This window comes from Trichoplax adhaerens, genomic scaffold (assembly GCF_000150275.1).
Source record: "Trichoplax adhaerens TRIADscaffold_16 genomic scaffold, whole genome shotgun sequence".
In the NCBI taxonomy this organism is placed as follows: Eukaryota; Metazoa; Placozoa; class Uniplacotomia; order Trichoplacea; family Trichoplacidae; genus Trichoplax; species Trichoplax adhaerens.
The window spans coordinates 913,899-934,643 of record NW_002060958.1 but is presented as its reverse complement, the minus strand read 5'-3'; the positions used below and the strand labels follow the sequence as shown (position 1 = coordinate 934,643).

Sequence of the window (20,745 nt, the reverse complement as noted above, 5' to 3'; positions counted from 1 at the left end):
AGCAGTGTAAATATCGATACTGGAGGTGTATAGAGAGGATAGATTAATACACAGGACGGGACTAGTCTGATTATTTCTCATTGCATGGATCTTTCTAACCTCCAATAGTAGCAAATTTTTTGTAAAAATTGTGCTATTGCTTATTCCTTAATATCAATAATCCATAGTGGTAGATTATGGTAGTGAATCTCACTTAATATAATGACTAATATTCGGATGGATGTCGTTGTAGACATACTGAAAATTGCCTATGTGCATATAGCATGTAAAACATTGATATTCAAATTTGGCTCTAATTTGGATATGAAGACTGCAAAATAATAAACGTCAAGGGTATTACAAGTAGAATTGACTGTAATTTATTTGGACATGAAAACTCACCCTTTAAAGTTGATTTTAAAAGGGGTGTAAGATTGATTAACGTATTCATTTGGTCTATTGACTGATATTGTGTCGCAGCAGTGCACAGGATGCGATTGATTAGTTTAGAGATGTGGTAATAGCTATTAGATAAGGGATAAATTATTCCCTTGCAGATCGAGTTTGGCTAATTAAGTCTGTATCATATTATCTGTTATGGATTTTAAAGTTGGCTCCCTTCCAGCTAGTCATAATCTATTGCCCTGTCTCTTCAAACACATTCGTAATATAGAGAGCAAATCGTATTGCTTATTGTTTGCATTAACTTCTTTACCTTCATCCTAATTTTAATTTTCCGAAAGGGTCAATATCTAGCATTAATTTACATCATTAGTCTAGAATAGAGCACAAACTATCTCATATTCAATGATTGTAAGCTTACAGTCTAAATAAATGTATTTCTTGAATTGGCCATTTCAGTTGTTAGTAAGGCATTGGGAATTGTTTACATTAACTTCTTTAATTTAGTCATTTATTTTAATTTTCGGAAAGGAAGGATATCGAGAGGTAGCTAGCATTAATTTACATTGTTAGTCTAAAACAGAGCATAGACTACCTTATACTCATTGATTGCAAGCTTAAGGCCTAAACAGCAGGCATTTCTTGTATTGAGCATTTTATTTGTTCGCAAGCCTTAAATTTTGCTTGTCTCTATTGCTACCGAACAGGTTTTCAAGTACTGATTGAATGTTAATGTAAATACATTAACTTCTTTACCATCATCCTTATTTCAATTTTCAGAGAGGAAAGATGTCTGGAGGTAGCTAGCATTTATTGACATTGTTAGTCTAGAATATGTAGAGTACAAGTTATCTCACACTCACTGATTGTAAGCTTAAATAAATGTACCTCTTGCATTAGATATTTCTAATCATTCGCAAGTCTTAGGTTGTGATTGTTTATATTGCTACCGAACTCTTTTCTAGTACTAGTTACATTAATTCCTTTACTATTTTTTTAATTTTCAGTGAGAATGCTTCGAGATAGCAAGCATTCCTTTGTAATGTTTATCTAAAATAGAGCACTATTTTTATGTTCATCAATATACTGTACATATTCCTTGCATTGAGCATTTTTAATTATTTGCAACGATTGAATTTTGCTTAGTGCTTGTCTCTGGTTTTACGATCCATCGCCGGGAACCAGCCATCCCCAGGAAGCAGCCATTCCCAGGGAATGACTGGATTGGCCATAACACCGTATGTCTTTAATAGCTATTGAGCATTTTAATTATTCCTTGCATTGAGCATTTTCAATTGTTTGCAGCGATTGAATTTTGCTTAGTGCTTGTCTCTGGTTTTATGGTCCATCACCGGGAACCAGCCATTCCCGGGGAATGACTGGATTGGCCGTAACACCGTATGTCTTTAATAGCTAATTTCAATTAGCTATTAAAGATGCAATTAGCGCTTAACTTTCATTAAGTTTAATAAAGAATGTCAACAATAAACAATTTTGTTGCTTTTGTCTACCATAGCGGCTGCTTCTGATCTCAATAGTTGGCTCTCATAATGGCTATTAATGCGCTTCTCCATTTGTTTAAACAACCTGATAGTCTATTAATCGCCGGTCGAAATGGATAGATTATTGTCAATTACGCTAGTGTATAAATAAATATTCCACATATTTGTCATTTTTAACTTAGAGTAGCAGCGCTGGATCGGCCAACAGAATTAACGCGTACAAACTATTCATTGGATGATCATTCTGCTACTAAAATAAATGGAGTAGCGTTGCCATTTTAGCATAGCTCCAAACACCAATAGTAGAACTAATTAGTATCCTATTTGCGGCTATCGAAAGTAATCCAACAGGAAGTATTAAGCATGAGGTAGGAGTGATGTAAATCATTAATTGATGTTCTGTTTTGCTTTCTTTCTTAATTAAAGATGCAATTTTGAGTAATATTCTCGTGTAAACTACTGACTGAGATTGAATCACAGGATCTCTATGCCTTAATAGAGTGTCAAGAATTGTTATTTACTCGTATTGAGCGGTCATAATTGATGCATAGTACACCCAATCGATATCATGCCCATGGAACTCTTCTCTTAACGGAGAGATCCATAAGTCTTTCTACGTAGAATGGACAGGTTTAATCATTCATGCGAGGCTATGGGTTAAAACAAAGTACATTGCTCATTTTTGATGATCTTGGCTTCCAATCTTCTATTTTAGGATTGAACTTTTTAACGGCTATAGGAGTAAAGTTGTGGTAAAATGAAAGAGTCTGCATAGCATTGAGCCACAATTGGTTTTCCTAGACCGTAGAAATATTACTTGATTACTTTAAGAAATTCTCACTTGTCCCAGTCTCTTTATAACAACTGTAATAGAATATCTGGGATACTTTAAAAGAGATTCTCAGTCGTTACAAGCTTGCCTAAGGCCCACTGAGCGAAGGGGCAATAAACGAATGGTAACGGAATTACTTTAAGAATAGTAATAAGAAAGCTTGCATACGGTAAGAGGTCCTTCATGCTTACAGTCTCGCTTTAAGGACAATCATAAGAGACTTACTTGGCTACATTTCTCTATAGACAGGTTTTTTTATACTTTTAGCAGTGATCACAGACTCCGCTACATGACAGTAGTAATCTACACAGTACAATTTTCAGTAGTCGTAGACTCATTTTATAGATATCATCACAGGCCTTTAACGAGATTAAAGAGCTTAGTTTTTAAGGTATTATCTTGATCTTATCCAACTCTTTATACGGCTTCTAGCTATCGATTAGAGCTAATCTATCCAAGAGTACAGTATAGACCCGTATAAATTAGAATAGCAAAGAGTACTGCCATGTTACTTTATACACTAATGCTATACTTCCGTTCTACCTATGAAACTTGCATAAAACTCTTTCTGTCTCCGCATGCAAGGCTAGAAGTAAACCTTAGCCAGTATCAGTCCCATTTTCATATGGAGGATATCGTGTACAAGAATGGAAGAAAGTCTTCAAATACTGTAGCCGGCAATTATATCATCCACTAATTACCGTAATTAATATGGAATATTAGCCAATAGACTGCTATGAATCATAAAATTGTTTTAATGCACTTGCAGCGCTTCTCGAAAGGGTCTAATGCTTTCTCTACACTTAGAATCATAATCTTAGTCGGAAGCTCTTACTAACTGACCATAAGAGACTAGAAGAAAACCTTTTCGTTGATAAAACCCATTAGACAGCCATGTAGCGTAAAATACTTTATGTATGCTTACACTTTCGCTTACGATCTTAACGTTAATCCCTTTGGAACTGCACACCATAGATGATTAGAAGAAAATCTTGTGCTATGCACCTCATACAGTTATTTTACACTTTGATCCATAATATTGGCGCAAAACCCTTTCCAACTAATACGACTAGGAGAAAATCTTCTAGTCGCTTATGCTACTCCTTATTCTAGTCCTACTTTCATTTACAGCATATAAACGACCAGGAGAAAGATCTTCCTATGGCCTATGATATCAGTCATTGATCGACGACATGACAGTACGACTGGACTGCAATACATCGTGAAATACTTCCAATATTGAATGCTATCGTTATCATCTAATATAGGCTACTATTCTACACTTATACCCATGATACTAGTGTAAAGCTCTTTCTAAGTGACGATGGAAGACTAGAAGAAAACCTTCTAGTCGCTGGTAGTATAGTTTATTAGCGACTATTAGCTCTATTTTGATATACAATCTGTAAAAGACTAGAAAAAATTTTAGATGGCTGATAATATCATTTGCTAATCAGCAGTAATAATATACCAATAGTTACCTATATAGACACAAGTAGCACAAGGTTAATATAGAGAGACGATAAAAGACTAGAAGAAATTATTCTAGTTGTCCACGCAATAATTTATTCAAGAATACTAGTCCTATTTCATATGCTGGTAGAGTCTATAATAGCCTAGGAGAAAATCTTCAAGTGGCCGCTAATATCATTCATTAACCTTAATCAACAAATTAGCACTACTTGGCGACTCTGGTGTGTAAAACACTCCCCGCAGTCAATTCTAATTATTAATCCAAGAGGACTAAACAGAATTACGATATCCCTGTCTAAATGGATTGCATCCACGATGTGGAGGTATAACTAGAGGCAAGAAAAAGAAACTTTTTCTATTAGCAGTCTATAATAGGACTCTAGAACGAGCAGAAACAACTTTACTTGCTTGATAGAGATCATTCATTACCTCACTTTTACCGTAAAACTCTTTCCAACTGATGATGACAACTACGATAATTCAATTAAGCATACTACTTCTATTTTATTATACCGGTACAGTCTATAATTAATATAATTATTTCCTAGAGTAGGAGAACTCTTCGAGTAGCCACCAATATCATTTCTTAATCAATAAACCAGCACTGTTATGTATGAGTACAGATCGAATAGCTCTAAGACTAAATGGATTGCATCCGCTATGTCAAGGTAGAACTAGGGACAAGAAAGTCTTCGATTAACAGTCCATACAGTAATAGGGCTATAGTCATGATCAAATAGGACTATGCAGAATTTCGATGTCTATGACTAAATAGATTGTATTCACTCCATCACGGTATAACTAGAGACAAGAAAAAGAAAGCCTTCTACGAGTAGTCTATAACAGGACTCTAGAATAAGTATAAGCAGCTTTATTTGCTAGATAGAAATCATTCATCACCCTGTTGATGCCGTACTATTATTATCGTATACTAATAGCCATGATGTTAACGTAAAACTCTGTCCAACTATATTCTAGACTAATATCATTCGTTGATCAACAAATCAGTACTACTAGAAGACTATAACGCGTTAAATGCTTCCTACAGCCAAATAGTGATGACTACATTAACGATCAAAGTGGACTAGACACAATTTCGATGTCCAAGACGAAATGGATTGCATCCATTACGTCGATGTATTACTCGAGACAAGGAAAAGAAAATATTTAATTAGCAGCCTATAACTGGACTACAGTAACGATCAAAGAAGACCAGACACAATTTGCATATCCTTAACTCAATAGATTGCATTCTCGACATAGTAGAGGTATAACTAGAGACAAGAAAAAGAAACTTTATCTATTAGTAGTCTATAATAGGACTCTAGGACGAGCATAAACAACTTTACTTGCTTGATCGAGATCATTCATTACCTTGCTTATAACGTATTATTATTATTCTATGCTTGTGAACATAAAAACTCTTTCCAACTGACGATAAAAACTAATTCATTCATGCATACTAGTCCTATTTTCGTATAGCGAGCCAGTCTATCATAGACTAGGAGAAAATCTTCAAGTGGCCGCTAATGCCATTCATTAATCAACAGCTTGATAGTGCTAGGCAATGTCCTTAAACCACTTGCTGCCATCCAATTGATGTGACTACGCTAATGATTAACGAGGACTATAGACAATTTTAATATCCACGTCAAGGTATAACTAGAGACAAGAAAAAGAAAATCTTCTACTACTAGCTTATAACAGGACTCGAGTACGAGAACTTTACTTGCTTGATAGAGAATATTTAGACCTAACAGCTGGAATCTCCTTGGCAACCATGACGACATCATGCGGAAAAAGACAAGACATTGTATAAACAAATGATCCAATCATGACAAGGCAAGCCTTGATCAACAAGCTATCATTTAGTTTCTTCAGCAATACTTTGATCAGTATTACTTGATTGCCAAGGTTTAAGACCCTACTGCTAAGTACCAACGTTAATCAGACTAAACTCTACTCTTCCAACCAATCTCTCTAATATTAGCACCCTTTTCAATTACGTCAAACGCCATTTCTACTGCAATTCGACAATCAATCTTCCATCATTTCACAGACTGAAATGATTACAAGTGGATAATTGTCGTTAGGGGGGTAAAATACTATTCATTAAGGTAATAGCAAGAGAGTCGAATAAGGTAAGTCGATCGATGGTGGATAACGAGTTGATTAATCTTATTATACTTGTTGATGGATAGAGAATCAACAAGAGGAAAAGAATTGATCCAGTAAGACGATGATCATCTTATTTGATTCTTCCAATTTCTTTTAAGTCATGTATTGATGATGGAATACATCATCATCTAGATAATAATACTATTAGAGTGATACTACCTATTGCTTGTTTAATGACTTTTATGGTAATTAAACAAACTTTAATCAAGGTGATTACTAGTGTGACTAAATGATCGAGAAATAGTCAACATCAAGTGTGCTTATAGTGGATAGAAGTTAATGATAATAATAATGATGAAATCAATCATCGCTTCATTCCTACCCAATAGGATAAAGTCATATACATCACACAACTGTAATTCTTTTAGATAGTCCCATATGATAGTCTAATTTTTTATAATTTTTACCATCATAGCCATGAGCGATTCAAAACTTTCTCTAGCATTTAATTCGATATACTATCGATGTTAAGATACTATAAAATAAAAGAAACGATTAATGAATATCAAGTATTTCAATAATATTTTTTAACGTACTCAACTTATAATTATGGTGTAGGATAGATATTCTAATAAGGATATAAAACAGCAATAACATAGGTGGTAATCATGAATTTTTCAATCACTGTTTTAGTTTTAATCATCCAGCCGAAATGAAGCGATTAGACAGAATAGAACCGTCACCAGGCCCATCTCATGGCCGACAAAGGAGTTCTAGCAGTCGACGAAGAACTTCATCGACAAGTACATTAAATTTTATTGATACTATGGCCGGAAAACAAATTGCCAATGTAAGATTAATCATAATCAATTTCAAATTATTGCATCCAAATTCAATTCTGTAGTTGTTAATCACACTGCATGTTTCCATCCAATGTTGCGAGTATACTATTCCATCGATATGAGTATAACACATGAAAGGGTTTCGATTAACCTTACACGCCGCAATATCAATAGTAATGGATTTCCTTTTCTCTTTCAACATAAGTCTTCTTTTTAGAAGATATCCTAGTAGAGATTATCCATTCTTGGACATTAAATAGATCAAAATAACGCCTTTAGATCACCAAAATAGCTTTCAATGTAAACTTTACTTTAGACTCTATGCAGACTAGATTATAACCTTGCACTACAAGAATTCCTTATAGATGTAGTTCAAATCATCTTATATTGACGAGATCCGTAACATGCATTCTACGCCATTACACCAATATACGAGTAGAGGGTGTATTTTGGAGATTTACACCGTCCTAAAATCGATCTTTTAGACAACCATATGGCCATATTTTCTATCCCATCAAGTATTGCATCCTGTATATTTCCCCGACCATAGATGAATCTTCATAGGATAGCATATTAAAAGTAGACTGATGCAAATAGTACAGGGTACATTCTTAGGGCTATGTATAATATTCTTATAGCAGAATAAAGCATGAGTAGTCAAGATTCATTTTAAATAACACGATTCTTTAACACTCAACAACAAATATTTTACATTCTTTCAACACCATCTAGGCGAAAGTAAAGCATTTTATTGTCCGAAATTTTCGAAAGAAAGAATGTAATAAATTTATTAAGGGTAAAAACTGGAAAAATGATCCATCTGAGTAAGTTCGCTCTATTTATCGAGTATTTTGAACAACATTGTTACTCTTACGTACGATAGACACCAACTTATTTTCCATCACTTTTCTAACATAGTATTAAACGCTGCTCCTGTGGAAGAGTTGAATCGTGGCATGGAACAGAACATATGCAGGAAAGTGTTCTATCCGAAGAAAGATGGAATTCAAAATTTCATACAGTGCCAAAACCAACCGATGCTTATGGCGAAATTGATTTCTTTGCCAATAGTCAACAGCGAATGGAACGTGCAAAAGTAATCTACAATAATACTATCCCTCTTTTCGATTCCTTGATTATTTTGATGTATAAATTGGGCTAATGAATACCTCAATGAACTATTTCATAAAAATTTGACTAAGTCTATGCTTGTATGTATACATACAGTTTATTAGAGTTAAAGATGATACCGATCCGACCATGATACTAAGACTATTGCAAGATTACTGGGGTTTACGCAAACCAAATCTTGTCATTTCTGTTACTGGTGGAGCGCAGAAATTTAAATTAGTGCCCAAAATAAGGGAAGTTTTCCGACGGGGTTTAATGAAAGCCGCTCAATCTACTGGCGCTTATATTATTTCTGGTGGTAGCCATTCTGGTGTTATGAAATATGTTGGCCAAGCCGTGCGTGATAGCTCACTTATTCGGTCTGGCGAAGGAGGAGAAAATTTAGTTGCTATAGGCATTGCAACTTGGGGAACTGTATTAGGAAAGCATGAGCTTGTTGATGCAGAGGTTGGTCTTCTTCTATAATAGATTGTTTGCTGTATTTTACTTTTTTCTTGCATTTATGCTGAGTGGAGAAGAGTTGCTTAATTCACCATTGCAGTGCGGCATTTCGTATACAAGCGCTACTGTAGATACATGTTTTGTAGATGGAAGGCGAGATTCTATCATGATCCATTTCATCCAGTTTATATATAGAAATAATGAGATTTTCATGTACGATAGCAAGGAATAGAAAGATCTATGCTAATAATTTTAAGGTAAAAGAATAAGAGAATGAGAAATTTTGACGTAGGTAGCAAAGAATAGAAAGAACAATGTTGATGACCTTAATTTTAATGTAGAAGAAATAGAAAATGATATGCGTATTACTTTATATAGATCGTTAAAATACCACGGTATTGGATTAGTGTTAAAGCCTTTCATTTTAAACGTAGTAGAGAATGATGCCTTCTTGTATAGATATAAAATAGAGAAAGATTAAACTTAATTTTAAAATAAAAGAATTATAGAATAACCTTAGCCTATGCTACACAAGCCGTGGAAAATACTTGAAATCCATGTTAAAAATCTTTTAATTTAGAAGGATAGTAACGAGAGTGAGATTTTCCTACATGCCAGTGGATAGTAAAGTAAAGAAAGATCAATGTTTATCATTCTAATTCTAAAGGAAAAGAAATAGGGAATAACGTTAACTTATATACTGTGAAACTAGTATAAAATATGGATTGAAACATCAATGTTAATACTTTTAACTAGAAAGAAAAAAGGAAATTAAGACGAGATTATCCCTTACTTCTGTAAATATTTAAATATAAATGGGATTCCTGTTGATAAATTTAATTATAAAATGGATGCTAGGGATCATTTCCAGTCCGCTATCGATCTCAATTTCGTAGTGGAGAAATTGGAGCACCGCTGGATCCAAATCATACCCATTTCATCTTAGTCGATGACGGCACCGTAGGTCGATTTGGTGCTGAAATTGGGCTCCGCTCCAAGCTTGAACAAACCATTTCTGAGCAGAAAATGCACACCTATAAATGTAATTATTTGAAATTCATCACTTTTTCTATATAGCCATCTATTGCCATACCTAACAATAAACTAAATTATCCAACTAAATTATTGATAAGATAGATTAATAACTTGACCCATCTCTATTTCAATCTGCTAGTTGTTGGCAATCACGGATTCAGAATACCAGTCGTCTGTGTAGTTTTGGAAGGTGGACCAAATACTATGGCGACAGTCCATGCTGCTATCGAGCAGAATACACCTGGTGTTGTGGTTGCAGGCAGTGGTCGAGCTGCCAACATCTTAGCTTATGCCTATAATCATACCTATGCTGTGGTAGAAAAGAATATTAACAACGAAGAGTAAGTTACTGCCACTTACTGAAGCATAGGCTTTCTTACTAATCGTATATTACCAAAATGAATATCTGTCGGCTACAATCTTAAGTAGATCATTTTTATAGTCGCTTTTGCTATATTTTCAATTCCTTCTCCAATGTTACATGACAAGATATAGTTTTTGAGCATCTCTTCTCGAATCCAATCCTATTGATTAACTTTGATTCTCATCGCTAGGATTATAAATCTTATCTTCTCTGTCTACGTTAATATTCATTTTTTAGGGTTGAAAATCACTATTTAATACCGGAATTTGAAGATGAAGTGGTAGAGAAAATATATCAGGAGTTTAATTGGACTCAAGAAAAAAATGAAGTTGCTTGTATGAATTGTCTACGACAAGTTAAGCAATGCCTACAAAAAAAATCCATGGTATATACATATATACTCGTTCATATACATATACTACAATTATTCATTGACTTAGCCTAACTTCAAAAGTTTATAAAGGGCCAGATAAATCAAATTCATCGTAATCTTACGTATTTTATCATCATTGATAGTTGACTATTTATCACGCGGAAGATGGAGATCTTGATGCAGCAATCTTGGAAGCTCTAATGAAAGGTATAATTAATGCAATACCACTATATCGAATAGTGGCATGTTGTCTGTCTGCAATAAGTATATCTCCAATGTCGTCAAATGTTGGCATTCAAGGCTGTCAAAAAATTTTATACTAATTCAGACATCTAACTTGTTCTCAAACAGCTAATCCATCCTCCCAAAAGACTCAGTTAAATTTAGCTTTAACATGGAATAAAATAGATATTGCTAGAGATAGAATATTCTGTGGTAAAAAATGGAAGGTATGGTTTATTACTAAATGTACAGTAAAATTACAGGATAGCGCTGTTATTTCAATTTCATGCTCTATATCTGATGTACTACGAAATGGTTGACTATATAATCATCGATCAACTTTGATTAATTAATACAGAAGCAATAATTTCTTTCATAGTCTAAAGATTTAGAAACTGCCATGATGACCGCTTTAGTCGATAATCGCGTTGATTTTGTAAAGCTATTCATTGGACATGGCTTGGACTTGAACGAATTCTTGACAAAGAAGCGACTTGAAGAATTGTATCAATCGGTAAGCCATTTTCACATAACACGCATAATTGTCTTCTCAAGCAATTTTAACCATCTTGTGATAGTTTTATATGAAAATTTACTCATATACTGTAATAATTTGATGATCATCTAATAAATAAACTTATCCTTTAGTTTCCGAAATTCTCCTTATTTAATCAGCTTCTCAACGAGTATAGACGCAATCATAAGGTGAGTTACGAGGTTAAGATACATTATGTTTGTATACAATATCACATGTGTTAGTCTCATGAATTTTTTTGCTACTTCTTGCAATAGTTCAGTCATAATAGAATTACTACTTTCTACTTGAATATAACGGAGTATACTGTACCTATTCCAATGGATACAAACGTGAATGCACGTAATAGTTTATTAATCTGTATACTGGATACTGAATGTCTTTAGAATGATCAGCAAATCTGCTTGTATGCTGTGGGTAAAGTAATTGGTAATCTTATTGGTGGAGGATTCACAAATCCTTACGTATTTTATGAAGAAGAATATAATGAGCAAACAGTAACTGGAAAAGATGAAGCAGATTGCGATGTCCAAGTCTATGACTCTGATAGCTCGGACGAAGATGATGACAAAAGGGCAAACAGAGAATTTGAAGATCCATACCAACATATTTTTATATGGGCAGTATTAAGAAATCGACCTGAAATGGCATTCTATCTATGGCAAAAGCTTCATAACCCTATTGCTGCAGCTCTTGTTGCCTATACATTATTCGATAGAATGGCTGCTTCAGCTGAAAATGTTTCATCCAGCGACGTAGCAGCAGATTTATCACAAACTGCAAAGTGAGTATTAATAGTCCATTAAAATATAATTTTTTAATTGTAATCCGACTTGCATTCATATTGACATTTTGTATATATTATATAGCGAGTTTGAAGAATTATCTATTGGTGTTATGAATGAATGTTATAATACCAACGAAGAAAACGCAATGTTATTATTAACAAAGATTTTACCAAGATGGGGCGATACAACTTGTTTAGCTCTAGCCGATAATGCACACAGTGAGATTTTTATTGCTCATCGCTGTTGTCAAGCTCTACTCAATAACTTATGGAATGGTGATATAGAAGGAGATACGGCATCGTGGATAGTAAGAATCGAAATAGATTAGGACCAATTTTTAGCTGTAGTATAGAAACACTTTTATGATTTATAATCCAAACTGAGCAGTTATATCAATGATTTATTATTTCAATTTTTAAGGTGCTATTTTTATTCAAATGTATACCTTTTTTTCTTGCATTCTAGGTAACAATTACTACTTGCTTACCAGTGATTCTTTTATCAACTAATTATGTTCGATTTCGGTCCAATATCGATCATAAACCGAAAAGTATACGACTAGCCGCAAAACCAAACCCGAATGAAGCTCAGAATCCTACCGATGTAGAATTAGTTGCAGCTGAATTAGCAGATCAAGAGATTAGCGACAGCGCAGAACAACAGGCTCAAGCTGTGATTGTTACTCGAGGCTCAAGTTCAAAGGGCCAATTATGCAATTTTAAACGCATTCCGGCATTCTACAAGTCACCAAGAACTAAATTTACAATAAATTCTGTAAGTTATACCATTGTTAGTAATTTTCTAAATGGTATTCGCTTAAACACCCTTATTCAGAATAAGAAATGATACTGTTTATATTGTATATATATACTATGTTCGTTTTATAACCGAAAGAGGATAAGTTAGCAAGTCTAAGCATTCAAAAGCTATAGCAGCATTAACAAATGCCTTGACTAGATTAATATTGAGCTATTTGGTGATATAGAAGATGTGCATGAAAGACTTCATATCTCAATTGTACAGTTTATATCTGATTATTAACAAAAACAGAATTAACACTTTAATTCTTGGTCAATTCTTTGCATAGATTTCCTTCTTTTCCTTCATCATTCTCTATGCATACATGATTTTATCCGACTTTCGTTCACCTTATCCTGGTGCTGCTGAATATATTTTAATTGTATGGACTTTTAGTCTATTTGTGGAAGAACTAAGACAGGTTAGCAAATTATTTCAATTATTTACATTCAATTAATATGCTTTTCCATCGTATGTTAATGAAGAAGAAGTTTCTTGCAGTATTGAATAGAATTATTAAAAGCAGAATTTATATTTTATCATTTTCTCCGTAAATAATGGAAAATTTAGTCATCGATTTTAAACTTTATTATTTCACGTAGCTCATCCGATCAGAAGCTGAAACATTTTCTAAAAAGTTAGCAAGTTACTTATCGGATTTATGGAATATTGCCGATGTGGTAGCTTTGGCTTTCGTTATTACGGCTATAGTTTTGCGCTTCTTCGAGCAAACTCGAGAAACTGGGCGAATAATTTACTGTCTTGGCTTTATAATTTACTGTTTACGTGTGCTACAAATCTATTCCGTTAGTATCCATTTTGGGCCTTTATTAGTGATGATTAAGAAAATGGTAAGATTTTCTATTTATTAAAATGCGTTATCTCATTGGTAAATGTTACCGCGTTTAAAAGAAAAATTGATTAGCTATAGTATTAACACTTGTAATAATAGGCAATGACTTAAATGGTATTAATGCAGCTAATTTTATCCCATTTGATCAATTTCAACTAGTTAAGCGATTTGGTCTTCTTCGTGGTTATTTTGGGCGTCTTTTTGGTAGCATATGGTGTATCAAGTCACGCTATACTTCATCCTAATTATCCTTTTAATGCTACTATAATTCAGAAAATATTCTATATACCCTATTTTAATATCTATGGTGAACTATTCTTGGCTGAAATTCAAGGTAAGGCAAGAGAAAATCTCTCACTATGAATTATAAAACTATTCTATAGATTGATTGTGTATAGCTGAGTTCATTAATCCATGTCGCCTTATGCAGCATCTAGTATATGCATCGCCAGCATATTTGCTTACAAAGCGCAGTAAATGATGTACTTGGGTGAAAAAATTAGATATACTGTATTTAGTCTGAGATTAATTAAGTGTAGAAATGTCCAATTTTTGTAGGAATTTTTACTCTAATATATCATAAAGCAAAAAAATTTCCAGTTGGCGTGAGAATCTAAGTTAAACGGTAGGAACTACAACGCCTTAGAGGCATTTCAATATCTAGGACATTCAGCAAAGAATTTAATGCTATCTATTTTAGCATCTGCAGCCTAACAGCCGCATAGTTACGACGTAGGATTGTGCTAGCTCGAGAGTCTAGTTTGTACAGCCCAATTAATTCTGCATTACGGTTAAATTTATACTGCAACTTGCTTTTCGGTATCAAATATGAATTGAAGATTTGTAATTAATCGAGCGAAAAGTATGAACTAATGCTAAATTTCATCAGGCTATACAATATACAGTACAATATATAATATATACCGTATAAATATGTGTAATATAAAAATTAGGATTTTGTGTATAGAGTTTGTAGCTGTCTAGAGGATACAAAGCTTACAATTACGCAGCAGTTAAGGCGTAGGATTATGTCAGCTTAATTAACATTGCGGCAAATATATCTGCAACGCACTATTCGATAGCAAAAATGATATTTTTAATCAGTCAAGCGTAAAGTGAGAACTACTTCTATATTTTATCAGGCTATGCAATATACGTGTACAATATATAATTATTAGTGTAAAAATATTATATAGGAAAATTAATTTACTTTTAAGTCAAGAGTTTGCTGCCATCTAGCAGATACAAATCTCACAACTATGCCCTAGTTACAACGTAAGATCATGCTAGCGTGAAATTCTAGTTTCTATAGCCTAGTGAATGTTATGCCAAATATGAATTTTATATTTTTATAACTTACTAATAATTATATAATTAATTAAACGTAAAATGAGAACTATTACTGTATTAGTATCTCAAACTTGATGTAGCGTTCTATGACAAATAGAAAAGTGGTGATATTATAATTTAAAGCCATCTTGAATTCTGCTAATGGTATAAAAATAGTCCAATATTAGTCGTGGGGGAAAAGCTACTTTCCTGAATCATATAATGGCCATAAATCTTCTATGAGATATATTTCTTTCATGATAGTGAACTGTATTACTATGAAATAACTCATTACTAATAGATGTCGGTCTTCCCTGTTGTAACTTTGTATTTATTCTATTTCTAGGTCAAAACTGCCCACCAGGACAAAATTATACTACTGATCCAACGAACTGTGTGGCAAATAACTGGCTTGTACCTGTCTTGTTCTCTTTATATCTCTTAATTACCAACATTTTGCTGATTAATTTACTTATTGCTATGTTCAAGTAAGTTGAGGAAGTTGAAATACATAACGTTAAATTAAATTTCAATTCGATGCTATTAGTAAGGCTATCAAAATCTTATAGTCTAAACGGATTAACTACTGGGTACTGAGGATGTTTGTTAATCTCTTCATTTTTATTTTAAATATGGTGATAAAAACGTAATAACTAGTAACTGAATAATTGATATGAAATGAAGTTGATGTTGGCGAATTAGTTACATCCTAATGTAATCGAGATACTATGAAGGAAAAATTCTTTCTAACTTATGTACCTGTCACAAAACAGCTCTGCAACAAGATAACGCAATATACGATCAATAAGTCAATTCCTTGAACTACGTATCAAGGAACGATATCTGCACTATCACAAACACTTTTGCTCTACTAGCAGACTACACAAAGACTTAAACGCCTCGTATTTTACGTTAAACACTAAGTTGGAGAATTCTCTTTATTTCACGATATACTGCATTTATATACTATTCCTCAATAGTTCATGAGTCATAGTTAATACAATTAACATTGGAATCATTTACTGAATTAGATATTAATTTTAGCTACTGCTTCCTTAATGCAGACAACAGTATTTACGAATATAGACATGTAATGACTAATACAGAATAGTCAGATTACGATATGTCCTATCACGGAACATTTCCATGATAATTTACGATCTACCATAAGTAAATTACAATCACAATGATTCGAACTGTAAGTAGATGATTTGCATTCCCTATTATAACTATTAATTTCAGTATGTGTATAAGTGTCACTGTCATAAAAAGTCAGTGCTATATTAAAACACAGTATATCCAAATTAGAAGTTAACTAAATAAGGATAGTCTAACAGAATTATCCTAACATAGATATTTCTACTGTAATACAGTATTTAACACTGTAACAGTACCAAATAGAGACTACAATTACAGCATATGCAGTAGAATACCATGAATAGGATGACAAGCAATTTAAAATCTCACTTCAGACCAATTATATCAGTCCAGGCTTATTTTATTCCTATATGAATTTAATAACGGGACGACAAGCAATTTTGAATTCTGACTTGAGCCCAATCCAATTGCTATATATTCTTTTATTCCTCTATTTATTTAGCAATACATTTTCATTGGTACAAGAACGCTCAGATTTAGTGTGGAAATTTCAGCGATACGATTTAATCCGTGAATATCTAGAACGCCCAGCTTTACCACCTCCATTCATTTTAATCAGTCATCTAAATCTAGTTATTAAATCATTACGAAAGAATTGTAAAAGCCATCGATATCCTGTGGAGAAAAACTCTCTAAGTAAGCTAATTCTTCATCTATTGGAATCGTTTTCACTTTTCTTTAGTTGGATAGTTGAGCTATCCTTGTCACTACTGGATACTTGCCTTGAATTTACGATTGTAACTATTTTCGTCGACAAATGAAGAATGTAACGCCATAACAGTTCTCCATCTATTTTACTTTATGTCGCTTTCCATTATAGAAGTCAAAATGACTAGTCGTAGATTAGATCAGCAACTAGAATTATGGGAATTTGAGGCTGCAGATGCGTATTGGTTGCAAGCTGAAAGTAAAAAGTCCGATAGTATAGAATCTCGTGTTCGTAATTCAGGAGAAAGGTAAAGAGAGTAAAACTAGAGATATTGACCACGGCTACGATTGTTTGCTAGATCAATATCGTTTCTATTTCATGCAAGTCAGGCTTGGAAGTCTTCAACTATTTTGAACCAATGTTGTTTTAATTATTTATTGTAGATTGGAACACATGGCAGCCATTATAGCTGCAAAAGGTGTTGGTAGTAAAGATAGTCGATTACGTCCTGTAACAGCAATGCCCGATGAAAATTCCTCTATGGAACGAATTGAGCGTCGCTTAGCTGATCTAGATGAAAGGACAATGGAGATGTTTGATGCCATTTTGGAGCATTTAGATGCTAAAGAAGGCCTATCTAGGTTAATTTTGGTTTGCATTTTTATCTATTTTATACTTTTCTTGCTATTCATACACGATTGTATTCTTCAATATATTATAGTGAATGACAGTATCGTTAAACCCAATTTTCTCGTTTGTTCTACTTGATATGTTAAATAATTATACACTTTTCAGTATAGTAAGAAAAAGGGCCACTAAATCCATTTTAGGTTTACTTTACTCTACTGTTCATAGATTATTTGCTTTCAGTATAGTAAAATAGAAGAAAGCGCTGTTAAATCCATTTACATTTGTTTTAATTTTGACATTTCCATCAATTATTTTACTATTTCATGTATGAGAGCGAGAGAAAGTGTTGCTTCAAGCCTATTTTATAATTGTTCAACTACTACGTTGATCGATTATTTTACTTTTTAATATATTAGAGTGAAGGAAAGCTCACCAAAGGCTACTTTACAGTTATCCTACTACAGTATTGATAGATTGTTTCACTTTCCTATATAGTAGAATAAAAGAAAGCGTCGTCAAACCTGTTTTATAGTTGTTCTACCACGGTATTTGCAGATTATTTTTTTCTATAGTGGAGTGTGAGTAAGTGTCATTAAACCTATTTTACAGTTACTCAACTATTACGTTGATCCATTATTTACATTTTAATATATTAGAGTGAAAGAAAGCCTCATCAAATCTATTTTAAATATTAATATATTAGAGTATTTAAGCGCTAAACCCATTTTATATTTGTTCTACTCTGATATTTATACAGTACCGGTGCTCTATTTCACTTTTCAATATTCGCACATTATGCCAGTAGTGAAAAGTTATAGCTAAACTCATTTTTATAGTTGCTCTATTCTGACGCTTGTACGTTATTTTTATTTTTAAATTTATTGTAGCGACAGAAAGCGTCGTTTAAGCCAATTTCGATCACTGCCTATCCCACCACCAAGTGTAACAACGTTGAAATTGACTGATTCTGTCCCCATTGAAAATGAAGTTGGACGCTATGGCCATTCGGTACATAAAAAAGCGAGGAAATCGCCCTATCCAGGGACAGCTATTCAACGATTTCCTGTTCCTGATAATGCCGTTAATTGGGAGGTAAGAGCAATATTATACCAATGATTCTACGTACAACAAAATTGAGATCAAATGATTTCTTATTTCACTTTATTCAGCAACAAATTGAAATTATTTTTTCTTATTCACAGATTCCATTTCCCGACTATGAACCTGTGGTTCATACGGATGATGTTGTATTAGCTGGCCCAATATGGGCTGATCCAGATATTTTAACATTGTAAGATGAGCAATCAACGATAGCATGTTTCATCAGCCAGTTATAATATTATAATTACTGCATAATTTTGTATTAGCCTTATTCTGATCAATTCGTTATGTCATTTTATAGGGGACCACATCATCCCGACAGCATTAAAATTTTGTATAATTGCCTTGATCCGGCTTATAATGTCAATCGGGTTAGCTACGAAGGAGATTATATGGTTGTCGATGGATTTCCATTGTAAGTTTTACTACTAGAATAGGATCAATAAGACACCCTGATTTAGGCATATCATATTGTTATTTTCCAAATAAGTTTGAAAAGTAAAATTTGGACTGTATTATGATAGGACAAGTCGTTGATTTTATTTTAGCGACATAGTATTCTCGTGTATCTCTTGCTGTCGCTTATTATACAGCTGCAGTCTATTATCTGTCATATCATATCATTGTAGTCTATTTACTGAACTACTCATTAATCAGATATAGAGTAGTGGACTCTATACTGTTATCATAGGAAAATGTTGATATGGATTTATTTACTGAAACTACTCTTCAGCCATGCATAGAGTAAAGGATTTTTTATACGGTACTTTTAGCCAAGCAAAACGTTGAAATTGATCGATTAGGGAAACTGCTATTCAATCATGTATAGAGTAGTGAATTTTATACTAATAGTCAAGAAAAATGTTGAAATCGATTTATTTACTCAAACTACCTTTCAGTTATGTATCGTATAGTAGATTTTATACTATTAGCCAAGGAAAATGTTGAAATCGATCTATTTATTAAAATGACCTTTCAGTCATACCAAGAGTAGAGGATATATACTATTAGTCAAAGAAATTGTGGAATCTATGTTTGACTAGTATACATTTCGTTGATGCGTGGCAATAATGAGTTTAACGGGTTAAACGTTTAAATTGCAATGATAGAAATCCTGAAGGCCGTACTGGTGTAAAGGGAAGAGGTCTTCTCGGTCGATGGGGACCTAATCATGCTGCAGATCCTATTGTAACACGATGGAAGCGTAATGTTCGAGGAATTGTGATAGAAAATGATAAGAAAGTTTTGGAATTTGTAGCTATCCAACGGCGTGATAACCACCAATGGGCTATACCAGGGGTAAGAGAGTATCGATAATTATTGCCTCTGCGTTGTAAGCAAGTTTTGATTTTGTAGCTATCGCCATGACTGATGGATTACATCATTTTTAGGGAATGGTTGAACCTGGTGAGACTATAAGTCAAACATTGAAAGCTGAATTTAGTGAAGAAGCCTTAGGAAAGTTGGAAAAAACTCCTGAAGAGAGTGAACAAATTAAAAAGCATATGGATCAAATATTTCAAGATGGACATGTGGTGAGTAACAATCTAGACATAAATGGGTTATAGCACTATAATTTGTTTGTGACAAAGAAGAAGTGGATAACATTTTTCCAATTTAAAATTTTATTAGGTCTATAAAGGTTACGTTGATGATCCTCGTAATACAGATCATGCTTGGATGGAAACGATTGCTGTAAACTTTCATGATAACGATGGTAGCGTATTTAATAATTTTGAACTGCAGGTTAGTGAGTGATTCACTTAGTATGAATGGATTGATTGTATTTTTGCTCATTTCAGCTCTTGATAACGATTAACCTCTCTAACGATGAATTAATTTTATATGTGTTACTTAGGCGGGTGATGATGCTTGTGCAGTAAGATGGCAACGGGTTAGTTCCAAAGTCCCGCTATTTGCTAGTCATTCGAACATATTAAAACAAGTTGCCAAGCTTCACGAAGCAGATTTTTAAAAGATTTTAAAATCTTCTGGATGATTTCAATTAATTTTTATATAAGCCATTTTTCATCTTGCAATGTTCGAAACATGTGGAAATGCTATTTCAATATTAAATCATTGTATTAGATAAGGTATGACTAACGACAGTGGCATTATTCGTAGGCGATCAATTTATTAATGAATATTTGTTGCTGTTATCATGATGGTAATCTTCACTTCTTGGATAAT

At 33.4% G+C, this 20,745-nt stretch overlaps 1 protein-coding gene across 1 annotated transcript; it reads left to right on the top strand.

The window, feature by feature from the left end:
- Nucleotides 1-7,018: 7,018 nt before the first annotated feature.
- On the top strand, nucleotides 7,019-20,530 carry TRIADDRAFT_60588 (uncharacterized protein; the record flags this gene model as incomplete). Its single annotated transcript, XM_002116585.1, has 28 exons — nucleotides 7,019-7,156; nucleotides 7,881-7,972; nucleotides 8,067-8,244; nucleotides 8,376-8,726; nucleotides 9,579-9,762; nucleotides 9,895-10,096; nucleotides 10,357-10,504; nucleotides 10,636-10,699; nucleotides 10,844-10,941; nucleotides 11,094-11,228; nucleotides 11,363-11,419; nucleotides 11,636-12,033; nucleotides 12,119-12,344; nucleotides 12,503-12,811; nucleotides 13,125-13,256; nucleotides 13,438-13,686; nucleotides 13,848-14,022; nucleotides 15,364-15,505; nucleotides 16,618-16,811; nucleotides 16,996-17,131; nucleotides 17,268-17,465; nucleotides 18,342-18,546; nucleotides 18,657-18,745; nucleotides 18,857-18,970; nucleotides 19,665-19,854; nucleotides 19,947-20,090; nucleotides 20,188-20,301; nucleotides 20,414-20,530. 28 exons carry the CDS (start codon nucleotides 7,019-7,021, stop codon nucleotides 20,528-20,530), a joined length of 4,779 nt encoding a protein of 1,592 aa, XP_002116621.1.
- Nucleotides 20,531-20,745: the final 215 nt, after the last annotated feature.